The 26,080-nt window shown below is 44.7% G+C and overlaps 1 protein-coding gene across 1 annotated transcript in view; it reads left to right on the forward strand.

The window, feature by feature from the left end:
• Positions 1 to 26,080, forward strand: part of IL16 (interleukin 16) — a 226,459-nt gene that overhangs the window by 133,602 nt on the left and 66,777 nt on the right. The window contains exons 12-13 of the mRNA XM_073618563.1: positions 607 to 679; positions 22,722 to 23,140. Coding sequence (XP_073474664.1) covers positions 607 to 679; positions 22,722 to 23,140 — 492 coding nt within the window. The remainder of the gene's footprint in view (positions 1 to 606; positions 680 to 22,721; positions 23,141 to 26,080) is intronic.

Raw genomic sequence — 26,080 nt, forward strand, 5'->3', positions numbered from 1 at the left:
ACTCCAGTTTTATGATGTACAGTACAGCCAAAAAATATATACCCCTAATTTCTAGGCATGTACAGATCAGTACAAAAAACACATAAAAAAAAAAAAAAAATACAAAAAAAAAAATCTAAAAAAACACTTTTTTGCCACAGCTTCCCAACGCATTTCGATTGGTATATACGATCTTCATCAAGGGGTAAAAGGGGTACACCAAACTCATTAACAAATAAAAGTTGTTCAATGTTCGCCTTGAAAAACCCCAGAAGGCCATATAGGCCCACCATCAGAGCCCACATGGGACCAGGATGGCTCCCCACAGTCGCTTAGGGCAAGCAGCCCCCCATGGCAATTTCCTGGGTATGAAAGTCTTGAATGACAGAAAACAGGGAAGACACTACGATGGAGGTTGAAACAGATCACATAAAAGCCTGCAACTTCCCTGTTCCTGGCAGAGAGGCAAATGCCGTGGGCAAATTCCAGCGGCTCCTTCAGGGGTAGCACTACAGTTATTTCAAAGGTTCCTCCATGATGAAAAGGTTGAGAAAGGCTGATTTAGAGAAATGGAAACACATATAGATTGCAGGAATCTTTATTGTAACCGTCATTCTTCATTTACAGGTCTCTGAGCAGCAACTGCAGCAAGCTATGGATGAAGCTATAGAAAAAGAATTTCCACACTGGAATTCGGAAGGTAATGTCTGACAACATTTTAATGGAGGTTGTGCCATGATATTCTTGCACTGTAAATAAATAGATATGGATTATTATGTTTGATAACTGGTGGTGCAAATGGCATTTATCACCTTGCCCTATTTGGCATCCCAGGTTTGATTGAGGGACATATGTCACAACATGATGTCCCATTTTTAGCTCATCTATCCACTGGGAGTTGAATGCAAAATTTACACCTAATTGGTGGTCCTCCTACTCTACCAATTAAAGAAAGTAAGAGTATTCATTTCCTGGAAATTTCACCAAAAATATAGAAAGCTCACAATCAAAGGGGAAAGCACAATTCAAGCAGTGTTCCAGGCGAAATGTTTTTTTTTTTTTTTTTTAAAGTCAGCAGCTGCAAACACTGTAGCTGCTGACTTTTAATAAGGACACTTACCCGTCCAGATAGCCCGTGATGTCGGCACCCCGAGGCCGATCCGTCCATCGGATCGAGTGCAGGTGCCACCATTCCAACTAAGGGAAACCGGCAGTGGAACCTTGCGGCTTCACTGCCGGTTTCTGACTGCGCATGCGCGAGTTGTGCAATGCTTTGTGAATAGCCAGCTCCCAGAAGACAACAGGGGGCTCGCCGCAGAAGAGGATGTGACGTCCTCGGCCGCGACCCGGCTGGATCGAAAGTACTCTTAATACTTCCAAAAAAGTTAAGTTAGAAAGTAAAAACATTTTTTTAAATATCCAAAGACGAGGGGTGGAGAGGTGGTCTTTCATTTAAGACCACCATTCAAAATTAGGTGGAACTCCGCTTTAAGGTGTTTTAAGGAAGTCATCTGTCTCCAGGACCTCACCAGCCATGAACATTAAAAAGAAAAAAAATCGAGCTTCGAGGGTCATAGCTCGGCGACCTAGGGTCATAGAGACCCCAAATTTGGGGGGTATGTAGCCTAAGTCCTACCCCACCACTGGGGTAGCTACAACTTATGGTTCCAGAGATATGGGGCTCTTTGCACAGCCTGTCAAAAACTAAATACAGAGCAGCCACTTTAAATACAAACTGACACACTCTGTTTGCAGCAGACTGAGAGGTTGAGCTCACAGTGCCTCTCACTTTTTGTCAGAGGCACTGAGCTCAATAAACAGCTTGGAGTCTTGGACCAATGGTAACGTACCATTGGCCCCAGCTGTCCAATAAAAATGCTGCAGTGGAGGCATGTCTCTCACTGCAGTGTCATAGAAGGGGCAAGTGTCTAAAAATGGAAAATTGTATACTCAACTTTCTGTCATTTTCCTTTCCTGGTGCATCTTCATGGCAGCATACATATGGGTTGTGACTCCGCACCCACAACCTGATAGGACTGGTTAACTATAAATCAAAGACAGACCCGGCTCACAGCATTCTCTGTAACTCACACCATTTGGGTGGGCATCTGTATGCTGCCATGAAGATGCACCAGGAAAGGAAAATTAAGGAAAGGTGAGTATACAATTTTCCGTTTTCCTGGTGCCTCATGGCAGCATACATATGGGGACTAACTCGCCATATGGGAGGGTGCAAGAAAAATTTTGTAATCATCAGTAGCGCAAGTATGCACCATGAATTTTCCAAAATAACAAATAACATCAGGAGACACTTTGAGCTGTCCAGAGCTTGCACTGCCCTAGTTAAATGTGCTCTTAAGACCTCCAAAACAGGAAGGCCTTGAAGAGTAGGCTCTTTTAATTGTCTTAATCTAGGAGGTGACTGAACGTGTTGATGCTAACTGACCCTGACTTAAGCCACGCTGGAACAAAGAACATATTTCAGCTTTCCTGAATGAAAAGGTAGCTGCCAAGCAGGTCACCAGCATTAGCTCAGCATCCAGGGGATGTGGTTCTCTCGACCAAGAAAGATGGAAAAGTGACTTCCTGGTTAAAATTGGAAGGAGAAAGACACCCCATGGTTAAAAGCAGTCTGGAGTTTTAGGACTATTCTGTCTGGGTAGGACGTTAAGTGAGGCTCCTTGAGTACAAAGCCTGCAGTTCTGACATCCTTTTTCACAGAGGTTGTAGCAACCAGAAATACAGTCTTTAGGATTTTCAAAGTGTAGTCAATTCTGTAGGATAGAAATTAGGCCTTGAAAGAAGTGGGAACCATAAGCAAGTTCCAAATAGGGAACAATTGTTTCCTGGGAGGTCTATAACTTCATGCAAGCCTTTTAAGAATTGCATCGCTAAAGGGTTAAGGACTCCTTAAACCCTTGCGAGTGCAGACAAGGCTGAACTTTAAGCTTTAAACCTATTTGAACCTAGGCTCCTGTTCAGCCCCAGTTGTAAGAACTGTAGAACCTTGGCTGATTTAGGTGATAAAGGACTCCAGGCTTTTGCTGTGTGAGATCTGCATCATTTTCCCATATTCTTTGGTAAATCTTATTCATGAAGACCTCTCTGGTTTGACACAAGGTAGGCACTACCTGCACTGAGCATGCTTGACTTGGTAGCCACTGCCTCTCAACTTCCATGCCATCAAAAGTAGTCTCTTGGAGCTGGATGGCAAAACTGTCCATGAGAGAGTGAATCCGTCATCACTGGAAGCGGCAGTGGTGATTCAATGCTTAAGAGTAGGATAGAGAGACACTAGAGCCTCCTAAGCCAAAATGGTATATTTGTAATTATTGATACAGGAAGCTCCACTGACAGCCTAAGAATTCTTCCCTTCCACCGTTGTCTAGGCACAGTACAAATCTTGCTCCTTTTGCTAAAAGGAGTTAATGACAGAAGTGCTTTTAACACTACTCAGTTCAAGAAAATTCAATACTATTCCTCATAAGCTTAACATCCCATGACCTTAAGCAGCCTGCTCTTTGAAATGCATCCCCCAACCTTTCTAGCTGGGGTCTGATGTGATAATGTTCAGGCCTGTACTGGCCATAGGGACTACCGGTCCTGGAGCCACTCCTCTCTGACAGCGAGTGATCGCAATTTCACTCCTGTCAGGAGGAGAAGCTTCCTCCCATTAGGCGTTATGCTCCCTCCAGCCTAGAGGGGGAGATAGACCAACGGAAGACTTTCCTTCCTCTCTCCCCTATCACTTGTTATCACATGACTGGAGAAAGGAACGAGAAGCTGCCTTTAAAATGGTGAGTACATGTGGGAGGGGGAGGAGAGGGAGGACACTGATGTGAAGGGCTGCTGATGGGGACTGTGATGTGAAGGGAGCTGCTGGTGGGGACTCTGATGTGAAGTGAGCTGCTGGTGGGGACTGTGATGTGAAGTGAGCTGCTGGTGGGGACTGTGATGTGAAGTGGGCTGCTGGTGGGGACTGTGATGTGAAGTGGGCTGCTGGTGGGGACTGTGATGTGAAGGGAGCTGCTGGTGGGGACTGTGATGGGAAGGGAGCTGCTGGTGGGGACTGTGATGTGAAGTGGGCTGCTGGTGGGGACTGTGATGTGAAGGGAGCTGCTGGTGGGGACTGTGATGTGAAGTGGGCTGCTGGTGGGGACTGTGATGTGAAGGGAGCTGCTGGTGGGGACTGTGATGTGAAGGGAGCTGCTGGTGGGGACTCTGATGTGAAGTGGGCTGCTGGTGGGGACTGTGATGTGAAGTGGGCTGCTGGTGGGGACTGTGATGTGAAGGGAGCTGCTGGTGGGGACCGTGATGGGAAGGGAGCTGCTGGTGGGGACTGTGATGTGAAGGGAGCTGCTGGTGGGGACTCTGATGTGAAGGGAGCTGCTGATTGGGACACTCTGATGTTAGGGAGATGCTGTTGGGGACACTCTGATGTAAGGGGGACTCTGTTGGGGACACTCTGATGTAAGGGGGACGCTGTTGGGGACACTCTGATGTAAGGGGGACGCTGTTGGGGACACTCTGATGTAAGGGGGACGCTGTTGGGGACACTCTGATGTAAGGGGGATGCTGTTGGGGACACTCTGATGTAAGGGGGGCGCTGTTGGGGACACTCTGATGTAAGGGGGCGCTGTTGGGGACACTCTGATGTAAGGGGGGCGCTGTTGGGGACACTCTGATGTAAGGGGGGCGCTGTTGGGGACACTCTGATGTAAGGGGGGCGCTGTTGGGGACACTCTGATGTAAGGGGGGCGCTGTTGGGGACACTCTGATGTAAGGGGGGCGCTGTTGGGGACACTCTGATGTAAGGGGGGCGCTGTTGGGGACACTCTGATGTAAGGGGGGCGCTGTTGGGGACACTCTGATGTAAAGGGGGGCTGTTGGGGACACTCTGATGTAAGGGGGGCGCTGTTGGGGACACTCTGATGTAAGGGGGGCGCTGTTGGGGACACTCTGATGTAAGGGGGGCGCTGTTGGGGACACTCTGATGTAAGGGGGGCGCTGTTGGGGACACTCTGATGTAAGGGGGATGCTGTTGGGGACACTCTGATGTAAGGGGGATGCTGTTGGGGACACTCTGATTTAAGAGGAAGCTGTTGGGGACACTCTGATGTAAGGGGGGCGCTGTTGGGGACACTCTGATATAAGGGGGGCGCTGTTGGGGACACTCTGATGTAAGAGGGGCGCTGTTGGAGACACTCTGATGTAAGGGGGGCGCTGTTGGGGACACTCTGATGTAAGGGGGGCGCTGTTGGGGACACTCTGATGTAAGGGGGGCGCTGTTGGGGACACTCTGATGTAAGGGGGGCGCTGTTGGGGACACTCTGATGTAAGGGGGACGCTGTTGGGGACACTCTGATGTAAGGGGGATGCTGTTAGGGACACTCTGATGTAAGGGGGGCGCTGTTGGGGACACTCTGATGTAAGGGGGGCGCTGTTGGGGACACTCAAAATTAAAGTGGGCCAGTCATGAGGAAGTCCAGGGCCAAATTTTTGTCCCAGTCCAGCCCTGATAATGTTCCATCTGAAAAGAACTGGTCAGTTACGAAGAACCAAGGATACTCCGGCACTGTTCTGCTGGAAGAGACTTCATTCCCAAAGCACCTTTGGCTTTCTCTGTCAGAGGACGGAAATTCCCTTGTGGAAGTTCTACCGAATTTTTCCCGTCGCTATTGCAGACAGTAAAACCTTTGTGAATGCCCTGGGGGAGATGTACAGGCCGAAGGGGAGGGACTCAAACTGGTAGAGGAATTGAGGATGAATTGGGACAAATAGGTGTCTGATAAACCTACAGGAGAATCCAGTCTCCCAGATTTATGAATAAAATAATTGATTGGAGGTTTTCCATTTTGCACGACTCCTAACTTCCTGTGCTGCTTGTCAATTTTTTTTTTTTTTTTTTTTAACTTTAGCACTGGGCACAGATTACCTGTTTTTTATTTTTTTTTATTTTATTGCTAGGAACAGAGGTGAACTGAACCCTTATCTCCTCTGGGTAACTAGAGCCTTCACGATTGCTCTTTTTTTTTTAATCCAGCTACAAACTCGACCAGAATATTTTACTTTTCCATCAACTCTGGTAGCCTGGCTGACTGGAAGAGATTGAAAGGTGGACTTCCCATCTGTCAATGTTATATAATCGTTATGCTCATTGAATTATGCCCCTTCATGGGTGAGTTTGTCATTATGTTATACTTTTTCAATAAAAATTATTGTACCAGAAAGGCGGACCTCCCTTCAACTTCCACCAATGTCACTCTAATATAGCTGATATGGCCCACTGATCCTGAAGGTTTTCCATCCAGTTGTATGCGTAAGATTCGCACAGGCACCCCCTGGATTAGTGCACCCTTAAAAAGGACTTCCACTGTTCTCCTAAGACAGGAGCCTTAGGCTCGGTTCACACTGGGACGACTTGGGATCCGACTTGTCGCCCCTCAAGTCGCCCCAAGTCGCCCCAGAAAGAGATTCACATGAGAGTGAATGGGAGCGTCTTAAATGACACTACTGAAGTCGCTCCGACTTCAGAGCGTACTCCCTGTACTACTTGGATCCGACTTGGTAGGCGACCTGTACCATAGAAATCAATGGAAGTCGCCTCCAAGTCGGATCTCTCTGTAAAGTCAAGCGACTTTGCAGGGAAAACCCCTCCCTCCCCCCCTCCCTCCTAGAGAGCTGATTGGCCACAGGCAAAGTCGCCTGTCATGCAGGCGACTTCAAGTCGCCTTGTAATTTGCTAAAGTCGCGTCGAAGTCGCGTCGAAGTCGCGTCGAAGTCGCCGTGCAAAGTCGCGCTGAAGTCGTGTTGCCCCAGTGTGAACCGAGCCTTAGATCTTAAAGGCTTCAATAATGAAGATTGGGTACTTCTCCGGTTCGTTTGCTAATCTTTTTCCCGGTCCGTAGGAGTTTGCCTCCTGGTATCTACTTGGGAGTCGCCACCTGTATGCTGGACCTTTTTATGGTCTTTTTTGTCAGATGATATTCTCCCTGACCTGCTAATGGTCACCCTTGAGATGGCTGTATCCTGTCTACTCCCAAATAGATTGGACCTGTGTTCTGGTGTCTTGCACCATTTTTTTTCAATTTTTATTTATTTATTTTTTGGCAGGATCCACCAACCATGGCTTTAGCCATAATGCACTCCTTGCCGTTACCGCAGGGAACACTGCTCTTAAAAACAGCAATTGACGTCTGACACATACAACCCGTGGCAAAAATTATGGAATCACCAGTCCCTGAGGATGTTCCTTCAGTTGTTTATTGTTGTAGAAAAAAAGCAGATCACAGACATGGACAAAAACTTTCAAATGGCAACTTTCTGGCTTTAAGAAACACTAAAAGAAATCAAGAAAAATCCAGTTATGCCCCGGATTTTCCGACGGAAAATGTGTGATAGGACCCTGTTGTCGGAAATTCCGACCGTGTGTGGGCTCCATCACACATTTTCCATCGGATTTTCCGACACACAAAGTTTGAGAGCAGGCTATAAAATTTTCCGACAACAAAATCCGTTGTCGGAAATTCCGATCGTGTGTACACATATCGGACGCACAAAGTGCCACGCATGCTCAGAATAAATTAAGAGATGAAAGCTATTGGCTACTGCCCCGTTTATAGTCCCGACGTACGTGTTTTATGTCACCGCGTTCAGTACGATCGGATTTTCCGACAACTTTGTGTGACAGTGTGTATGCAAGACAAGTTTGAGCCAACATCCGTCGGAAAAAATCCTAGGATTTTGTTGTCAGAATGTCCGATCAATGTCCGACCATGTGTACGGGGCATAACAGTTAGATTTATAGAACAAGCACAGGGAATAAATTATGGAATCACTCAATTCTGAGGAAAAAATTATGGAATCATGAAAAACAAACAAACAAAATAACACTCCAACACATCACTAGTACTTTGTTGCACCACCTCTGGCTTTTATAACTGCTTGCAGTCTCTGAGGCATTGACTTAATGAGTGATAAACAGTACTCTTCATCAATCTGGCTCCAGCCTTCTCTGATTGCTGTTGCCAAATCATCTTTGCAGGTTGGAGCCTTGTCATGGACCATTTTCTTTAACTTTCACCACAGATTTTGGATTTTGGATTGAGATCCGGACTGTTTACAGGCCATGACATTGACCTTATGTGTCTTTCTTCAAGGAATTTTTTCACAGTTTTTGCTCTATGGCAAGATGCATTATCATCGTGATAAATGATTTCATCATCCCCAAACATCCTTTCAATAGATGGGATAAGAAAAGTATCCAAAATTTCAATGTAAACCTGTGCATTTATTGAAGATTTAATGACTGCTATCTCCCCAGTGCCTTTACCTGACATGCAGCCCCATATCATAATTGACTGTGGAAATCTGCATGTTTTCTTCAGACAGTTGTCTGCATAAATCTCATTGGAACGGCACCAAACAAAAGTTCCAGCATCATCACCTTGCCCAATGCAGATTCGAGATTCATCACTGAATATGACTTTCATCCAATCATCCACAGTCCACGATTGCCTTTCCTTAGCCCATTGTAACCTTGTTTTTTTGTGTTTAGGTGTTAGAGATGGCTTTCTTTTAGCTTTTCTGTATGTAAATCCCATTTCCTTTAGACGGTTTCTTACAGTTCGGTCACAGATGTTGACTCCAGTTTCCTCCCATTTGTTCCTCATTTGTTTTGTTGTACATTTTCTGTTTTCAAGGCATATTGCTTTAAGTTTTCTGTCTGGACGCTTTGATGTCTTCCTTGGTCTACCAGTATACTTGCCTTTAACCACCTTCCCATGTTGTTTGTATTTGGTCCATGTTTTAGACACAGCCGAATGTGAACAACCAACATCTTGTGCAACACTGCGTGATGATTTACCCTCTTTACCTACATACTAACAAGCAGATTTAATCTGATGCAGGTGTTAGTGTTTGTAATGAACATTTACAGGGAGATGCCATAATTTTTTCCTCAGAATTGAGTGATTCCATAATTTATTCCCTGTGTTTGTTCTATAAATCTAATGCCCCGTACACACGGTCGGATTTTCCGACAGAAAATGTGTGATAGGACCTTGTTGTTGGAAATTCTGTCCGTGTGTAGGCTGCATCACACATTTTCCATTGGATTTTCCGACACACAAAGTTTGAGAGCTTGCTATAAAATTTTCCGACAACAAAATCCGTTGTCGGAAATTCCGATCGTGTGTACACATATCGGACGCACAAAGTGCCACGCATGCTCAGAATAAATTAAGAGATGAAAGCTATTGGCTACTGCCCCGTTTATAGTCCCGACGTACGTGTTTTACGTCACTGCGTTCAGAATGATCGGATTTTCCGACAACTTTGTGTGACCGTGTGTATGCAAGACAAGTTTGAGCCAACATCCGTCGGAAAAAATCCATGGATTTTGTTGTCGTAATGTCCAATCAATGTCCAACTGTGTGTACGGGGCATAACTGTTACTGGTCACCACAATTATTTTTCTTGATTTCTTTTAGTGTTTCTTAAAGCCAGAAAGTTGCCATTTGAAATGCCTTTAGTTTTTGTCCATGTCTGTGATCTGCTTTTTTTCTACAACAATAAACAACTGAAGGAACATCCTCAAGGACTGGTGATTCCATCATTTTTGCCAGGGGTTGTACACCACAAAGTATGCCGCCAATTTCAGCTCTTACAAAGCTGTTACCACCTTGTCTCTTCTCTTCTTGCAGATGGGGTTATTTAACCACTTAAGCCCTGGACCATTTGGCTGGCCAAAGACCAGAGCACTTTTTGTGATTCGGCACTGCGTTGTTTTACTGACAATTGCCCAGTCGTGCGACGTGGCTCCCAAACAAAATTGACGTCCTGCTTGTATGACTGGTTCACTGATTTTCCCAGAAGTCTGCACCAGGATAAAAGTCAGATTTTTTGGCATCCACTGCAATAAAAATTTCATTTTTGATAAGATAGTCCCAATAGGGGAATCACGTCTAAAGGGATGCAGACCCTGCCACTTTCCTCAGAGTCCTGCAGGTGCAGCAGCTGGTTGATAATTATGAAACCACTCCCATTAGACTCACTCAGCACATGGGCTGATTATTGCTGGTGTGCCAGCACCTGCAGATGCTACAGTATGTAGGAGCACTTCAGATCTAGAACTAATTTTTGGACTAGAGCCTCCTTGAATGTGACATGTCTTGCCAGCTACATTCATGATGCATCCATCATCAGAGGAGACTGCAGCAAGTTGACCTTTAGATTTTTCAGGGTATACAGTTTTGACAGCCTGTTTATAAGGGCATTTTTCTCTGACCCCTTCAAATCTTCCTGGATTAAATCTTCCAGTTGTTAAATGAAGGAAATTAGTACTTTCTAACCTTGTGGAGAGTTTCCTCCATTTCAGCCCAGGTAATTGCGTCCTTAGCTGCCCTTGCAAAAAAAGTCTCTATTGGGCAATCTTCAAAGCTTGTGGCCCCTTTAACGCTTTATTCTCATGGCAAGCTTTCCTATTTGGACACCACCTACTGGTTCTGGTTGGAAGTGCTAGGCAATTCATGCACTGTAGCTTGTCAAGCAATGACTTTCCACTAAGGATGAGCTCCGGCGTGTTCGCATGGCGCACGTGCCGAGCCCGCCAGGAAGTCGGCACGGCGCAGCGCTAATCACAGGCAGGGAGACATTTCCCGATCTCTGCAGCCGCACATCGGGAAATGTCTCACTGCTTGTGATTAGCGCTGCCCCGTGCCGACTTCCTGGCGGGCTCGGCACGTGCGCCATGCGAACACGCCGGAGCTCATCCCTACTTTCCACCAAGAATGCAGCAACCATTAGTGCTGGTAATCTGTGGTGTTTGTAAACGGGGAGCAATGATAATGAGGGGTGAGATGATGAGTTTAATCAACATCGCCTGGATGTCTGTTCTTGGATGGTGACTTGTCTTGACCGTCAGAAGGCTCCCTCCATCTTGTAGTCCTTACAGGACTATAGATATTGGCTCTCTTTTTCTCAATCTTCACTACTTACCTAATCCCTATACCTTAAAGGCAATGGGTGGTCTGACTGAACAGCGTTTCCCATAGAAACAGAGCAAAGTAGCAGAATGAAATGAAAAACAGCATAACAGCATAATGCTAAGTCTCCACTATTGCGACCTGAAGGTCGCATGATTTTGCTGCAAATTTGATGCGACTTTAAGCAATGCCTGTGTATTCTTAAGGTCTATGAACACAGATATGAACGATACTCATTGGAAATCATGGGGTAAGGCTTGTAATGCGACTTTGCAGTGACAAGTCGCACTAGTGGAAACTGAGCCCAACACAGTGATCCCAGAGCAAGCATTGAAAAGGGGATAGGAAGAGTCCAGGTGAATGCCATAAAGAGCACAATGATCCTAGAGCAACACTGAGAAGGAGATAGGAAGAAACACAGGTGAATGCCATAAAAAGGGAAAACATACCTGCAAACAATGACCACATAAGCATGCAGCATGCATGATTAGAGAGCTCCACCATTTGTTGCCCAAAAATGTCATAAAACCATTTAGAACTCACATTTGCCATTAGTGATGATTAAGGATGAGCTCCGGCGTGTTCGCACACTCCACGTGCAGAGCCCGCCAGGAAGTCGGCACGGCGCTGCGCTAATCACAGGCAGTGAGACATTTCCCGATCTCTGCAGCCGCACATCGGGACAATGTCTCACTGCCTGTGATTAGCGCAGTGCCGTGCCGACTTCCTGGCGGGCTCTGCACGTGGAGTGTGCGAACACGCCGGAGCTCATCCTTAGTGATGATATCAGTACCTGAGCATGTTCAGATCACCATCCTGGAAAAGCTCTAGCCAGGAAACACAGAGGCCGCATCAGTTCTTGCCTCTCATTCTCAGAGTGTACTTGCACTGCTGCAGCCATCTTGGGAATGGCAAACGCCCATAAAACAGAGAAAAGAAGTAAAAAGCATATGGATAGCAAAAGGAACCGCTGTCACTTACGTCAAAGCTTGTTTAAAGCTTTCTTTGAGAAGCCTGCACCACCAGAATGGGGCTCCAACCATATAGGTCATTTAGAGACTGTAGAGGAAGGACTTCCGCCCAGGAGAGGCTAAAATATGCCCCCCCCCCAGACCACCAGAATGGGGCTCCAACCATATAGGCTCATTTAGAGACTGTACAGGAAGGACTTCCACCCAGGAGAGGCTGAACCTGGCTGGGGCGACAAGCGGTAAGGGATACCTCACGATTTCAGTCCTGTTCAGGCAAGGGAAAAAATGGCAGCATACAGATTCCCACCCAAATGGTGAAAGTTACAGAGAATGCTGTGAGCCGGGTCTGTCTTTGATTTATAGTTAACCAGTCCTATCAGGTTGTGGGGGCGGAGTCACAACCCATATGTATGCTGCTATGAAGATGCACCAGGAAAGACAAATGCTCCCTTCCAGCCCAGCCCTCTTAACTACAAGGAAAAAACATGAGTTTATGGGTATAAGATTTACCCACAATCCCATGTTTCTCTCAAACAGTTAAGAGGGAGAATGAGAATCTGCTGCCTGCTAAAAAGGTACTGTTATAATCAAGCTAAATCATATATTCATATGCTATGTGTTATAACATAATAATTTATTATTTATCTATTTACTGTGAAATTACTGGTTGGAAGTTACAACTTCAAACTTCAGTAATTTGTCCGTTAAGCCACCTGCTTGAGTACAGATTTAGAAAATATAGTAAATTACCTTAAAAACAATATATAATAATTATTTGTATATTACTTACTTATGGTAATAAACCCCTTGCCACCCAGGCCAATTCTGACACTTCTCTCCTACACATAAAAATCATCATTTTTTTTGCTAGAAAAATACTCAGAATCCCCAAACATTATATATATTGTTTTGGCAGACACCCTAGAGAATAAAATGGTGGTTGTTGCAACTTTTTATGTCACACGGTATTTTCGCAGCAATTTTTTTAAACATGTTTTTTTTGGGCGGGGGGGGCTGTTTCGTGAATAAAAAAAAAACAGCACTAACGTTAGTCCAATTATTTTGTATAATGTGAAAAATGATGTTACACCGAGTAAATAGATACCTAACATGTCACACTTTAAAATTGCGCACACTTGTGGAATGGCGTCAAACTTCAGTACTTATAAATCTCCATAGGAGACACTTTAAAAGATTTTACAGGTTACATGTTTAGAGTTACAGAGGAGGTCTAGTGCTAGAATTATTGTTCTCACTCTACTGATCGCGGTGTATGTAACCTGTGTGTATCTGGCTCTGATACTAGCCAGTGCCTCACCAGCCACTGACCTCACCGCATGTCCCTGGAAGGTACCTCTACCTTCTTGCCAACTGGAATTGCCAGACGCATATACTACCTGTGATCTTTATGTCTCCTGTCTTCTCCTTCATCTCTTCTACTTCTCTTCTCCTTCCCTTTTCTTTTAGCCTTCTTCTACTGCCTTTTTCTATCCTCTTCTCTCAGTTACTTTGGATTCATGATTTATGATGCAATAGTTGTTATTATTAGCCTTTCTCGTAATTATTGTATCTTCTAATATGAGAACTGTGACAGCTTACAGTAAGAGATTACGCTTTGGTCCCTGTTTTGCATTCAGTATTTGCATCGCCTGAGGCTGTCCATTTGTCCATCTGACTTTCTGATTTTGTAAAACCTCAATAAATATTTTGAACGTATGGTATTTTTAAGACCTCATGCAGAACTGGTGTTTGCTGAGCTCTCCTGAACACCTTTCTACTATATACAGTGGGGACGGAAAGTATTCAGACCCCCTTACATTTTTCACTCTTTGTTATATTGCAGCCATTTGCTAAAATCATTTAAGTTATTTTTTTTTCCTCATTAATGTACACACAGCACCCCATATTGACAGAAAAACACAGAATTGTTGATATTTTTGCAGATTTATTAAAAAAGAAAAACTGAAATATCACATGGTCCTAAGTATTCAGACCCTTTGCTGTGACACTCATATATTTAACTGCTGTCCATTTCTTCTGATCATCCCTGAGATGGTTCTACACCTTCATTTGAGTCCAGCTGTGTTTGATTATACTGATTGGACTTGATTAGGAAAGCCACCCACCTGTCTATATAAGACCTTACAGCTCACATTGCATGTCTCTCTGTCTGTGGCTGAGCTCCAGAGATGCAGTCGGGAGATGGGGGAAAGTTGTAGAAAGTCAACCATCACTGCAGCCCTCCACCAGTCGGGGCTTTATGGCAGAGTGGCCCGACGGAAGCCTCTCCTCAGTGCAAGACATATGAAAGCCCGCATGGAGTTTGCTAAAAAACACCTGAAGGACTTTAAGATGGTGAGAAATAAGATTCTCTGGTCTGATGAGACCAAGATAGAACTTTTTGGCCTTAATTCTAAGCGGTATGTGTGGAGAAAAACAGGCACTGCTCATCACCTGTCCAATACAGTCCCAACAGTGAAGCATGGTGGTGGCATCATCATGCTGTGGGGGTGTTTTTCAGCTGCAGGGACAGGACGACTAGTTGCAATTGAGGGAAAAATGAATGCGGCCAAGTACCCGGGATATCCTGGACGAAAACCTTCTCCAGAGTGCTCAGGACCTCAGACTGGGCCGAAGGTTTACCTTCTAACAAGACAATGACCCTAAGAACACAGCTAAAATAACGAAGGAGTGGCTTCACAACAACTCCGTGACTGTTCTTGAATGGCCCAGGCAGAGCCCTGACTTAAACCCAATTGAGCATCTCTGGAGAGACCTAAAAATGGCTGTCCACCAACGTTTACCATCCAACCTGACAGAACTGGAGAGGATCTGCAAGGAGGAATGGCAGAGGATCCCCAAATCCAGGTGTGAAAAACCTGTTGCATCTTTCCCAAAAAGACTCATGGCTGTATTAGATCAAAAGGGTTCTTCTACTAAATACTGAACAAAGGGTCTGAATACTTAGGACCATGTGATATTTCAGTTTTTCTTTTTTAATAAATCTGCAAAAATGTCAACCATTCTGTGTTTTTCTGTCAATATGGGGTGCTGTGTGTACATTAATGAGGAAAAAAAATGAACTTAAATGATTTTAGCAAATGGCTGCAATATAACAAAGAGTGAAAAATTTAAGGGGGTCTGAATACTTTCAGTCCCTACTGTGTGTGTGTGTATATATATATATATATATATATATATATATATATATATATATATATATATATATATATGTCATGGCCGAAATTGTTGGCACCTCAGAAATTTTTCTAGAAAATCAAGTATTTCTCACAGAAAAGTATTGCAGTAACACATGTTTTGCTATACACATGTTTATTCCCTTTGTGTGTATTGGAACAAAGCAAAAAAGGGAGGAAAGAAAGCAATTGAACATAATGTCACACAAAACTCCAAAAATGGGCTGGTCAAAATTCTGGGCACCCTTTCCAAATTGTGGATAAATAAGATTGTTTCAAGCATGTGATGCTCCTTTAAACTCACCTGGGGCAAGTAACAAGTGTGGTCAATATAAAAATCACACCTGAAAGCAGATAAAAAGGAGAGAAGTTCACTTATGGCCCGTACACACGATCCGAATATCGTACGACCGATCGTACGACCGTTCTCGCTTAATAGTCGCAAGTAGAAATTGAATAGCTAAATAAAGTCACGAAAATTCTCGTACGACAGACAAAAAAATCGGAAGTGATGTCATGTGTTGTATTGTATTTGTATTGTATTTTCGGACGACAACTATACGGACTAAACGAAAATCGTACGATCTGGAATCGTACGAGGAAAATTTTCACGTATGTCCGATCGAATAATATTGGATGAACGGTCGTGATCGGCTGTCGAAAGTAGTGTACACACGATCCGAATATCGTACAATCCTTCCTCGGACAACCGTTTTCATACGCTATTCGGATCGTGTGTACGGGCCATTAGTCTTTGCATTGTGTATCTGTGTGCCACACTAAGCATGGACAACAGGAAGAGGAGAAGAGAACTGTCTGAGGACTTAAGAACCACAATTGTGGAAAAATATCAGCAATCTTAAGGTTACAAGTCCATCTCCAGAGATCTAGATTTGCCTTTGTCCACAGTGCGCAACATTATCAAGAAGATTGCAACCCATGGCACTGTAGCTAATCTCTCTGGGTGTGGACGGAAGAGAAAAATTGATGAAAGGTTGCAACGCAGAATAGTCCGGATGGTGGATAAGCAGCCCCAAACAAGTTCCAAAGAAATTCAAGCTGTCCTGCAGGCTCAGGGAGCATCAGTGTCAGCACAAACTATCTGTCGACATTTAAATGAAATGAAACGCTATGGCAGGAGACCCAGGAGGACCCCACTGCTGACACAGAGACATAAAAAAGCAAGACTACATTTTGCCAAAATGTACCTGAGTAAGCCAAAATCCTTCTGGGAAAACGAGGCCTACAAAGAAAAGAACACAGTACCTACAGTGAAATATGGCGGAGGTTCAATGATGTTTTGGGGTTGTTTTGCTGCCTCTGGCACTGGGTGCCTTGAATGTGTGCAAGGCATCATGAAATCTGAGGTTTATCAAAGGATTTTTGGTCGCACTGTAGAGCCTAGTGTCAGAAAGCTGGGTTTGCGTCCGAGATCTTGGGTCTTCCAGCAGGACAATGAACCCAAACATATGTCAAAAGGCACCCAGAAATGGATGGCAACAAAGCACTGGAGAGTTCTAAAGTGGCCATCGATTAATCCAGATCTAAATCCCATTAAACACCTGTGGAGAGATCTTAAAATTGCTGTTGGGAAAAGGCACCATTCCAATAAGAGAGACCTGGAGCAGTTTGCAAAGGAAGAGTGTTCCAAAATTCCGAGTGAGAGGTGTAAAAGCTTATTGATAGTTATAGGAAGCGACTGATTTCAGTTATATTTTCCAAAGGGTGTGCAACCAAATATTAAGTTAAGGGTGCCAAGAATTTTGACCAGCCCATTTTTGGAGTTTTGTGTGACATTATGTCCAATTTGCTTTTTTTCCCCCCTTTTTTGTTGTGTTCCAATACATACAAAGGGAATAAACATGTGTATAGCAAAACATGTGTTACTGCAATACTTTTCTGTGAGAAATACTTGATTTTCTTGAAAAATTTCTGGGGGTGCCAACAATTTCCGCCATGACTATATATACTCTGCATTCAGTGTAGCCTATATATTCAGCGTAGTGTCGTTTATACAATATAGTGTATTGAAGTGGTTAAGGGGAACCTGTGCCAACATTTTTTTTTAAAAATGGCGTGGGGGTCCCCCCCAAAATCATTATCAGGCCCTTTAAGTATGATATGAATTTTAAGGGGAACCCTGCGCCAAAATTTAAAAAAAAATTGCTTGGGGGTCCCCCCAAAATCCATACCAGACCCTTATCCGAGCATTCACCAAAAAAGTGTCATAAAAGTAAAAACAACAGCAGACAGTTTTTGACAATTATAGAAAATTTTTAAAAAGTGTCCCGCGATGTCCAGTCACCTTTGATCATGTGACGTCAGAAAAGGGGGGTTGGTTCTCCCATTTACATCACCGGGTGGCCCCGCCCTTGGCTATATCACAGATGTCCCCGCAAAAAAGCTGCAGTCGGCGGGATGCCTCCCATGGAGGCGGAGTTTTTCCGTTTTTTTCTTTTTTTTCCCCGACCGTCGGCACTGTGATTGAGGATGGATGGATATCGCAGAACACTTTTTTTTAACCACTTCACCCCCGGAAGAATTTACCCCCTTCCTGACCAGGACATTTTTTACGATACGGCACTGCGTCGCTTTAACTGACAATTGCGTGGTCATGCGACGCTGTACCTTTTACGTTCTTTTGGTGCTATTTGATCACCTTTGCTTTGGTTTTTATTTTTTGCGCTATAAACAAAAGAAGAGCAACAATTCTGAAAAAAAAAACACAATATCTTTTACTTTTTGCTATAATAAATATCCCCAAAAAATATATAAAAAAAACAAATTTTTTTCCTCAGTTTAGGCCGATATGTATTCTACATATTTTTGGTAAAAAATATCACAATAAGCATATATTGATTGGTTTGCACAAAAGTTATAGCGTCTACAAAATAGGGGATAGTTTTATGGCATTTTTATTATTAATTTTTTTTTTGTTATTAGTAATGGTGGCGATCTGCGATTTTCACCGTAACTGTGACATTATGGCGGACACATTGGACACTTTTGACACTATTTTGGGACCATTGTCATTTATAAAGCGATCAGTGCTATAAAAATGCACTGATTACTGTGTAAATGACACTGGCAGTGAAGGGGTTAAACACTAGGGAAAGATGAAGGGGTTAAGTGTGTCCTAGAGAGTGATTCTAACTGTGGGGGGGATGAGCTACTACTCACATGACAGCGATCACTGCTCCCGATGACAGGGAGCGGTGATCTCTGTCATGTCACAAGGCAGAATGGGGAAATGCCTTGTTTACATAGGTACTTCCCCGTTCTGCGGCTCCATGACACAATCGGCGGGAGACCGGCAGACATCGAGTCGAGTCACGCTGTAATCGTGCGCCTGCTATCCCCGCCTGTTAAAGGGGATGTACAGGTACGCCCATTTGCCCACCGCTGCCATTGTGTGGACATATATCGGCGTGCAGCGGTCGGCAAGTGGTTACAATGAACACTTTTGATTTTTCACCTTCGTGTCCCATAGACTTTAACGGTGTTCGCATGTACGTACAAATTTTTTGTCTGTTCACAAGTTCTGGTGCGAACCGAACCGGGGGGTGTTCGGCTCATCCCTAGTTATAACCCCTGTCATTTTCTTTTTTTTTTTTGCAATCTGTGTCCCATTGGGGAGATTTCCCTTTACTTCCTGTCACATAGCAAAATCAGGAAGCTAAAGGAAATCCCTGCAAAGTGATGGTTGTCATCAAGGTCACCAGATCTACTGCCTCCTTTGGAAAATGTCCCTTTTCCTGTTGCAGCATTGACAATGCATATTTTGAGATTTTCCGTTACTTTCATTCTTGGTGATAACAGTAAACAGGACAAATAGAGAGGGTGAATCTCCTCCTAAGACGGATATAGACAGCAATAAAAATCTGACAGGGGTTCTAATCCCTCTCCACTCTATCCAAAAAAAGTTTTATCCTCAGTTATACTTTAATGTACCCCTATTCTAACACAATAATGGGTAAAAGCACTACTTTGAATGTATTAGGCTATACTCAATGTTGCACACTTCAAGCTGGGTTTACATGATGTGCGGCCGTGGGGCACAGCAGGGGTCTGGTGCGTTCCTGTTCACAGATTCAGGCCCAAATTAGGTCAGAATTTTTGCCTAAATTTGGACCTGAAACGGAGACAAAGACATACAGAACTCTTCTGCTGTGCACTCACGGCCTCCCAGAGCTGTGTGAACCGGCTCCTTTGATATCTAGTCACTCTCCTGTCATGCAAATTGGATGCGGATAAACCCACATCCAATTCGCATAAGTGTGAAGCCGGCCTTAAGCTTTTGCTGCTTCTTGCGGAAGTTGAAATACACCACTGAGCCCATTAAGGCTGTTGGCCCTAGGACTCCAACAGGATTGCTCCCTTGTGATCCACCACAGCTTCCTTTGCTGTCAGATATTTCCAGCTGAGGAAAAGTTGGACAGTAGGTCAGACCTTTCAGCAGCCGTGCTGTTCATATTAGCAGTAATAAGGAGACCTAGGAATACTGTAATCCTTGAAGTGTCGTTTATTGGTACATCAGAGTGACAATAAAACAATAAATCTTACGTGTTTCGGCAATAGCCTTAGTCGTAGCTACGACTAAGGCTATTGCCGAAACGCATCAGCTTTATTGTTTTATTGTCACTCTGATGTACCATTAAACAACACTACAAGGATTACAGTATTCCTAGGTCTCCTTATTACTGTTGCATTGGAGTGTGTTGGGACACATTGAGCCTCGGCACCTGTGAGTGGACCTGGTGTATGGATTGAGTTGTCCCTGCAGAAAGAGCTGTTACCTTTCTTCTTTTCCATGTTCATATTAGCAGCCATCAATGCAGGCAGGGTTTTTTTCTGTTCAGGGCTCTTTTTCTCAAACAATAGGTGCTGGAACTCAACCACGACCCCCCAAAACCCCTCCCCCTACACACACCCTCCAAATCACATCAAATAGTGGTTGTGGTCAGTCAAATTTCACCAACAGTAGGAGGGTCCTAAAGGGGCATTAAATACCAGGATTGCATTACATACAGAGTGCAGAGTTCAGGGGGGTTACACACAGAGTGCAGAGCTTTCACTTGTAAACACAGAAACCAGACTTCTGTGTTTACAAGTTATGGTGGTGAGCAGCCACCCCCCCCCCCCACTCCCCACCCCCGAGGGTCTGAGCCAGAGGTGGTGGAACTGAGTTCTACCAAGTTCCCCCTGAAAAAAAGCCCTGGTTCTGTTAAAGTTATCTTGTTAGTGGATTTACATCTTTGCATCGTGGGAATTCACGCGGATGCATTCATTTTAAAAATCACCCCAATACACATAAGGAAATCACTCGATTCCTGCATCAACACAGTCCGTATTAATTGAGGTGCCATTGTGCCCTGCTGGGGGGTGGTGCTCGTGGGAAGTATTCCCTGCTGGCAGAACACAATTATTACTGCTTGTTGTACTAAAGTTGATTGATGGATTATTATTATTATACAGGATTTATATAGCACCAACAGTTTGCACAGCGCTTTACAACATGAGGGCAGACAGTAGTTACAATACAATTCAATACAGGAGGAATCAGAGGGTCTTGCTCGTTAGAGCTTACAATCTAGGAGGGAGGGTTAAGAGATACAAAAGGTAATATCTGTGGGATCAACTTCAGTACAACCAGCCTGCCCATAGATGGCTTGAATCTTGGCCTGTGCCTGCTGAACTGGCCAAAATCTGATCCATCTACGGCCGACTTAAGGCAAAGCACATATATTGAAATGGGCTGCAATGCGTGGCAATGCTCCATAGAGTGGTGCAGCAAAAATTTGGGGAAATTTTGTGCATTGGAATGCTCATTGACTTCAATGGGCTGCCTTAATGCATCGCATGTTACTGCACCACACACATGTAAATGGGACCTAAGGGTTACATGCTCTTTTGGTGTTACTGGTCATTTCCTGTGTTCATCAAGCACTTGTATTAGTGAAGATCATAAAGTTGTTTCTCAGTAAAATACATATGTAATAGTACAATAAAAAAAAAAAAACCCTATTGTAGATTTCAGGCAGTTTGTTCTTCTTTTTTTCTGTTCATTGTTATAAAATAATGTCACATATAGGTCTTTAGTGGCTACATGTGAGGGGGCTATACTGGTATAACTGTGAAACTTCAGTTAATGTTAAAGTTCCGCTTAAATATTTGCATGTATACATTTAACACAAAGGCTAAGGGCTCAGCAAGTTTCATTAAACATTTCCTCTTTTTTTTTATCCAACATGACCTTGTAAAACTTCATATTTAAAGTAGGACTGAAGGCAAAACTTGTTTTCAATGTAGATAGGGTAAAGGAGGGTTTTCTTTTTACCATCTGTCCCATTGGGGAGATTTCCTGTCCCATAGCCAAGGAAAGAAAAAAGGAAATCCCCCTAAAGTGTTTCCACTGGAAAATTTCTGCTTTATTGCTGGTCTGGTGGCAACCCAAAATGTGTGATTTTTTCCTTCACTTTCACTCTTGGTGATAATGGTAAACAGGACACATAGTAAGGGTGATCCTCCCTACAGGGGACACACACAAAAACCTGCCAGGTGTTCCAATTCCTCTCCAAAACTTAAAAAATATATATATTTCTCAAAAAACAACTCACTTGGATACACTGATGGTTTTGTTTTTCAGAACATGTAGACCAGGGGTCTCCAAACTATGGGCCGAGGGCCACATTCAGGCCTGCTACAGGATTTTTTTGTCCAGCCTACGGCTAGGGTCACTGGCATATTCATAATGTGCACAGGTTGAGGATTAAGGTCAGCAGAGGCTGCCTATGGTCTACGATTTAATCCCCCCAACTCACACCCAGACTCTGTAGGGAAGATTCTGATGGGCACACTGATGGGGATTCTGATGTTAGGGGGGCGGCTATAATAGGGACCCTGATGTAGGTTGGGACTCTGGGGTAAGGGGGACTCTGATGGGGACTCAGATATAGAAGGGGACTCTTATGGGCACTCCTGGATGTAAGGGGGACTCGAATTGGAACCACAACGTAAGGGAGGATTCTAATGGCGATCCTGATGGGGACTTGGCTGTAAGAGGGAAATAGGATGTGAACCCTAACATAAGGAAGGACTCTAATAGGGATCCTGACATAAGGGGAAATTCTAATGAGGACCCTGATGTAAGGGGGGACTCTGATGGGGACCCTGATGTAAGGGGGGACTTGGATGGGGACCTTGAGTTAAGGGGGAGACTCTAATGGGGACTGTGATATAAGGGAGGACTTTGCTGTAAAGGGAACTCTAAAGCAGAACCTAGTGTAAAAGAGAATCTATTGGGGACCCTGATATGAAGGAGAGACTCTGATAAGGATTTTTTTTCGGCTTACGAATATTTGTAAAATATTCAAAATGGCCCCCACACTGAAAAGTTTGGAGACCCCTGGTGTAGACAATAAAACTTTCATCGGCATTACATGCAATACAATTGGTCCGGGGTGGATAGTACCACCTAACTCAGGAGAGGGGGGGATGTTCTGTTCTCTGCATTGGGGCCCTGTGTTGTCTTCTCTGCTCTTGATATTTTAACATTATTTTTGTGGATTTATTTATAATGTATTTTGCAGGTGATAGGAAGATGGCCTCGTGCTGCCATGGGAAATATCAATGTGAAAGCTGCATCGAGAAGCATGCTGCATACCTGTATTACAGCCGGAGGGAGCAGAGGCAAATGGTTCGATCCAGCAGTGACAGCAACTATAATCCCAGGTCAATGGGCCTGAACCCAGACTCCTGCCAACTGTACGGTCTGAAGGGTAGAGTGCACAGTGTGGACGTGCCTGTGCGAACAGAACCCATACAGACTCATTACTCTGCTCCTGTAAAGCTGGGAGATTATTCACCTACTGCCAGTGATGCTTTAACCTCAACTCAGGTCCTCTGTAAGAAAACTAGTAGCCACACAGGAGAGATCATCGTTAGGAAGTTAACATCAAAACCAGCTCCCCCACCTAGGAAATATTATAAGCAAGACACAAAGGATGATGTAAGTACAGTATATCATTACAAAACATATTGGTGTCATTGTTATCTATAAAAAGTGCAACAACTACTGCCACATTAATTCTTATTTCTCATGAGTCCTATTTTGCAATAGAGAAGTGATATACTTCATCAATCATACACACAGGTGTCTGTATAGACCAGGTTTAACCACATTTTTTGGTGCAAAAATGTCCTTCCTTACATCCAGGATTGCCCAGTACAGTGCCCCACTTCCAATCCAGGAGTACTCATCAGAGTTCCCCCTTACATAGTGGCCATCAGAGCCCGCCTTACATTCATGTGTGCCCATTAGAGCCCACCTTACATCAAGGAGTGCCCATCAGAGACCCACCCCCCCCCCACATCCAGGTGTGCCCATCAGAATCTTCTTTCACCCATGTGTGCCCATTAGAGCCCACCTTACATCAAGGAGTGCCCATCAGAGACCCCCCCCCCCCACATCCAGGAGTGCCCATCAGAGTCTACCTTACATCCAGGACTGTCCATCAAAGCCCGCCTTACATCCACGAGTGCCCATCAGAGACCTCCCGTACATTGAAGAGTGCCCATCGGAATCCCCCTTACATCCAGAAGTGTCCATCGGAACCCACCCTTCATTGAGGCGTGCCTATCACAGCTCGCCTTACATCCATTGTGACCATCAGAATCCCACTTATATTCATGTATGCCCAGCAGAGTTTCCCCTTACATGCCGGGGTGACCATCAGAGACCCTCCCTACATTTAGGAATGCCCATCAGAGCTTGCCTTACATCTAAGTGTGACCATCAGAGTACCCCTTACATCCATGTGTGCCCAGCAGAGTTACCCTTGCATCCAGGAGTGCCCATTAGAGCCTACCTTACATCCAGGAGTTCCCATTGGAGACCCTCCCCACATCCAGGATTCCCTATGAGAGCCTGCCTTACATCTAGGAGTGCCCATCAGAGCCTGCCTTACAACCAGGAATGCTCATCAGAGCCCAACTTACATCCAGGAGTGCCTATCAGAGTCCCCTTACATTCATGTGTGCCCAGCAGAGTCCCCCGTACATCCAGGAGTGCCCATAGAAGTCCAGCCTTACCTTTCAGGTGGCAGAGCAGCAGAGCAGAAACCAGGAGATGGAGCAGGTGTGCACCTAGGAAGTGTGGTCCTCCTGCAAATGCAGGAGGCATAGTACAATACACAGCCTGCCAGTCAGTCAGGCTGGATAAAATCTTGTAGGGGGGCATATGTGTCCTACAGGTCGTAGTTTGGGGAATCCTGATAAAGGCATCAAAAACAGTGATATGTAGACTTTGTGCTTGTTTGTCAATGATCCCTAAAAGGCTTTTTTACTGCAGTGCTGAGCTATTCACTTCAACCTCTAAACAAACTCAGCCCCTCTAAATCTGTTCTATTGTTTTTTCTCATAATCTTGTATAAGTTTGGCACAGTGAGGTTGATTTACTAAAACTGGAGAGTGCAAACTCTGGTGCAGCTCTGCATGTTTTTTTTTTTTGTCATAGCTTAATTGAACAAGCTGACGTTAGAAGCTGATTGGCTACCATGCACAGCTGCACCAGATTTTGCACTCTCCAGTTTTAGTAAATCAACCTCAGGGTGTCTTTGATATTAACTTGTCCAGTGTTCATAGTCTGGGCAGATTTGGATGTCAGTCAAGCAGTATATTGTATGCATTGCCATGGAAACACAACCACAACAGCCAAACTCAAGTCATTAAGAGAGCTGAAAAAATAACAGTCGGCTCTCCACTATTCTCACACTTTAGGCTGGGTTCACACGTGAGCTTGAACTTCTGCAAGCCTTTTTGAAGCGTTTTTTTATGCACACGTTTGTAGCACCCTGGGGTTTAGTCAAGGAGCTCCTCACCAAATTCCTTGTCAGGTGTAGCTACTGTGGATAGTTGTTAGAGATCCATTGATTTCTCCCTAAATTTGGCCTTGTTGTACTTCTCTCTTCTGCCACTAGGTGACCGGGCACTTGGTGGCATTAGATGTGAGAAGGACATTTCATGGTCAAGTTATGGGTATATGGGATATCTCAACCAATGGGCAGGGGTTTTCTTGAATCCCTTGGCCTGCTGGGAGAATCTATATATATATATATATATATATATATTTGGGTGGAGTCAGGTGATCTATGTTCTGTGCCACCCGGACTGCCCTCTGGGTGGATGTGTGTTGTCTGCCCTGGGCTGCTAGACTGGAGATTGGGCCTATCCTGGGGGCATCTGGCTGCCAGGCTGTGTGAGAGCCTATCCAGAAGTAAGAGGGCAGCGCGGGGTTGGGACTGCAGCTTGCAGTCCAACCAAAAATTGACAGTTCTGCCAGTCGGAGAACCTGTCATGGTCGGAGGTAGAGGGGAAGCTGTCGCCACTAAGGGACCGACCACCTTTACCAGGGACCACAGTGACTAAATGAAGAAAGTACTGGAGTAACATTCTCACCGAATGGGCATGGTGGAGAATCGGGAAACGTCAGGCGGTGATCAAGTCAGAGACCCAACCAGCGGAGATGACGCTTGCAGAGCAGCCTTGTGTGTCAAGCCAGAGACCGAGCCGGTCATCAGGGGTGAAGCTTGAAAGGCATCTGGAGTGCCAAGCTAGGGACCCAGCAGGGAAGTGTGGATGACACTTGAGGGAGATACCACCGCAAAAGCCTTGAGGAACTCACGGGATTCAGAGTCAGTGAATCAGAGAGTCCAATGAGAGACCAGGAGCTCAAGGGGCTGAAGAGCTACAAGTGGACATTGTAGTGAAGCTGAGATAACTGTTGAACTTTGCGTTAGGAACTGTTAAATACTGTTGCCATGGGAGACAGCAAACCTGCATGTGCAGAAGTGGCACCTTGCTGGGGGCTTTCCCTGTACGGCTGTCTTCCTTTTGAAGTCTCAGAGTCTGCCAATTGAAATTGCAACCACTTAAGGGTGTCCTGGCCCTA

This window comes from Aquarana catesbeiana, linkage group LG03, assembly GCF_042186555.1.
Source record: "Aquarana catesbeiana isolate 2022-GZ linkage group LG03, ASM4218655v1, whole genome shotgun sequence".
Lineage (NCBI taxonomy): Eukaryota > Metazoa > Chordata > Amphibia > Anura > Ranidae > Aquarana > Aquarana catesbeiana.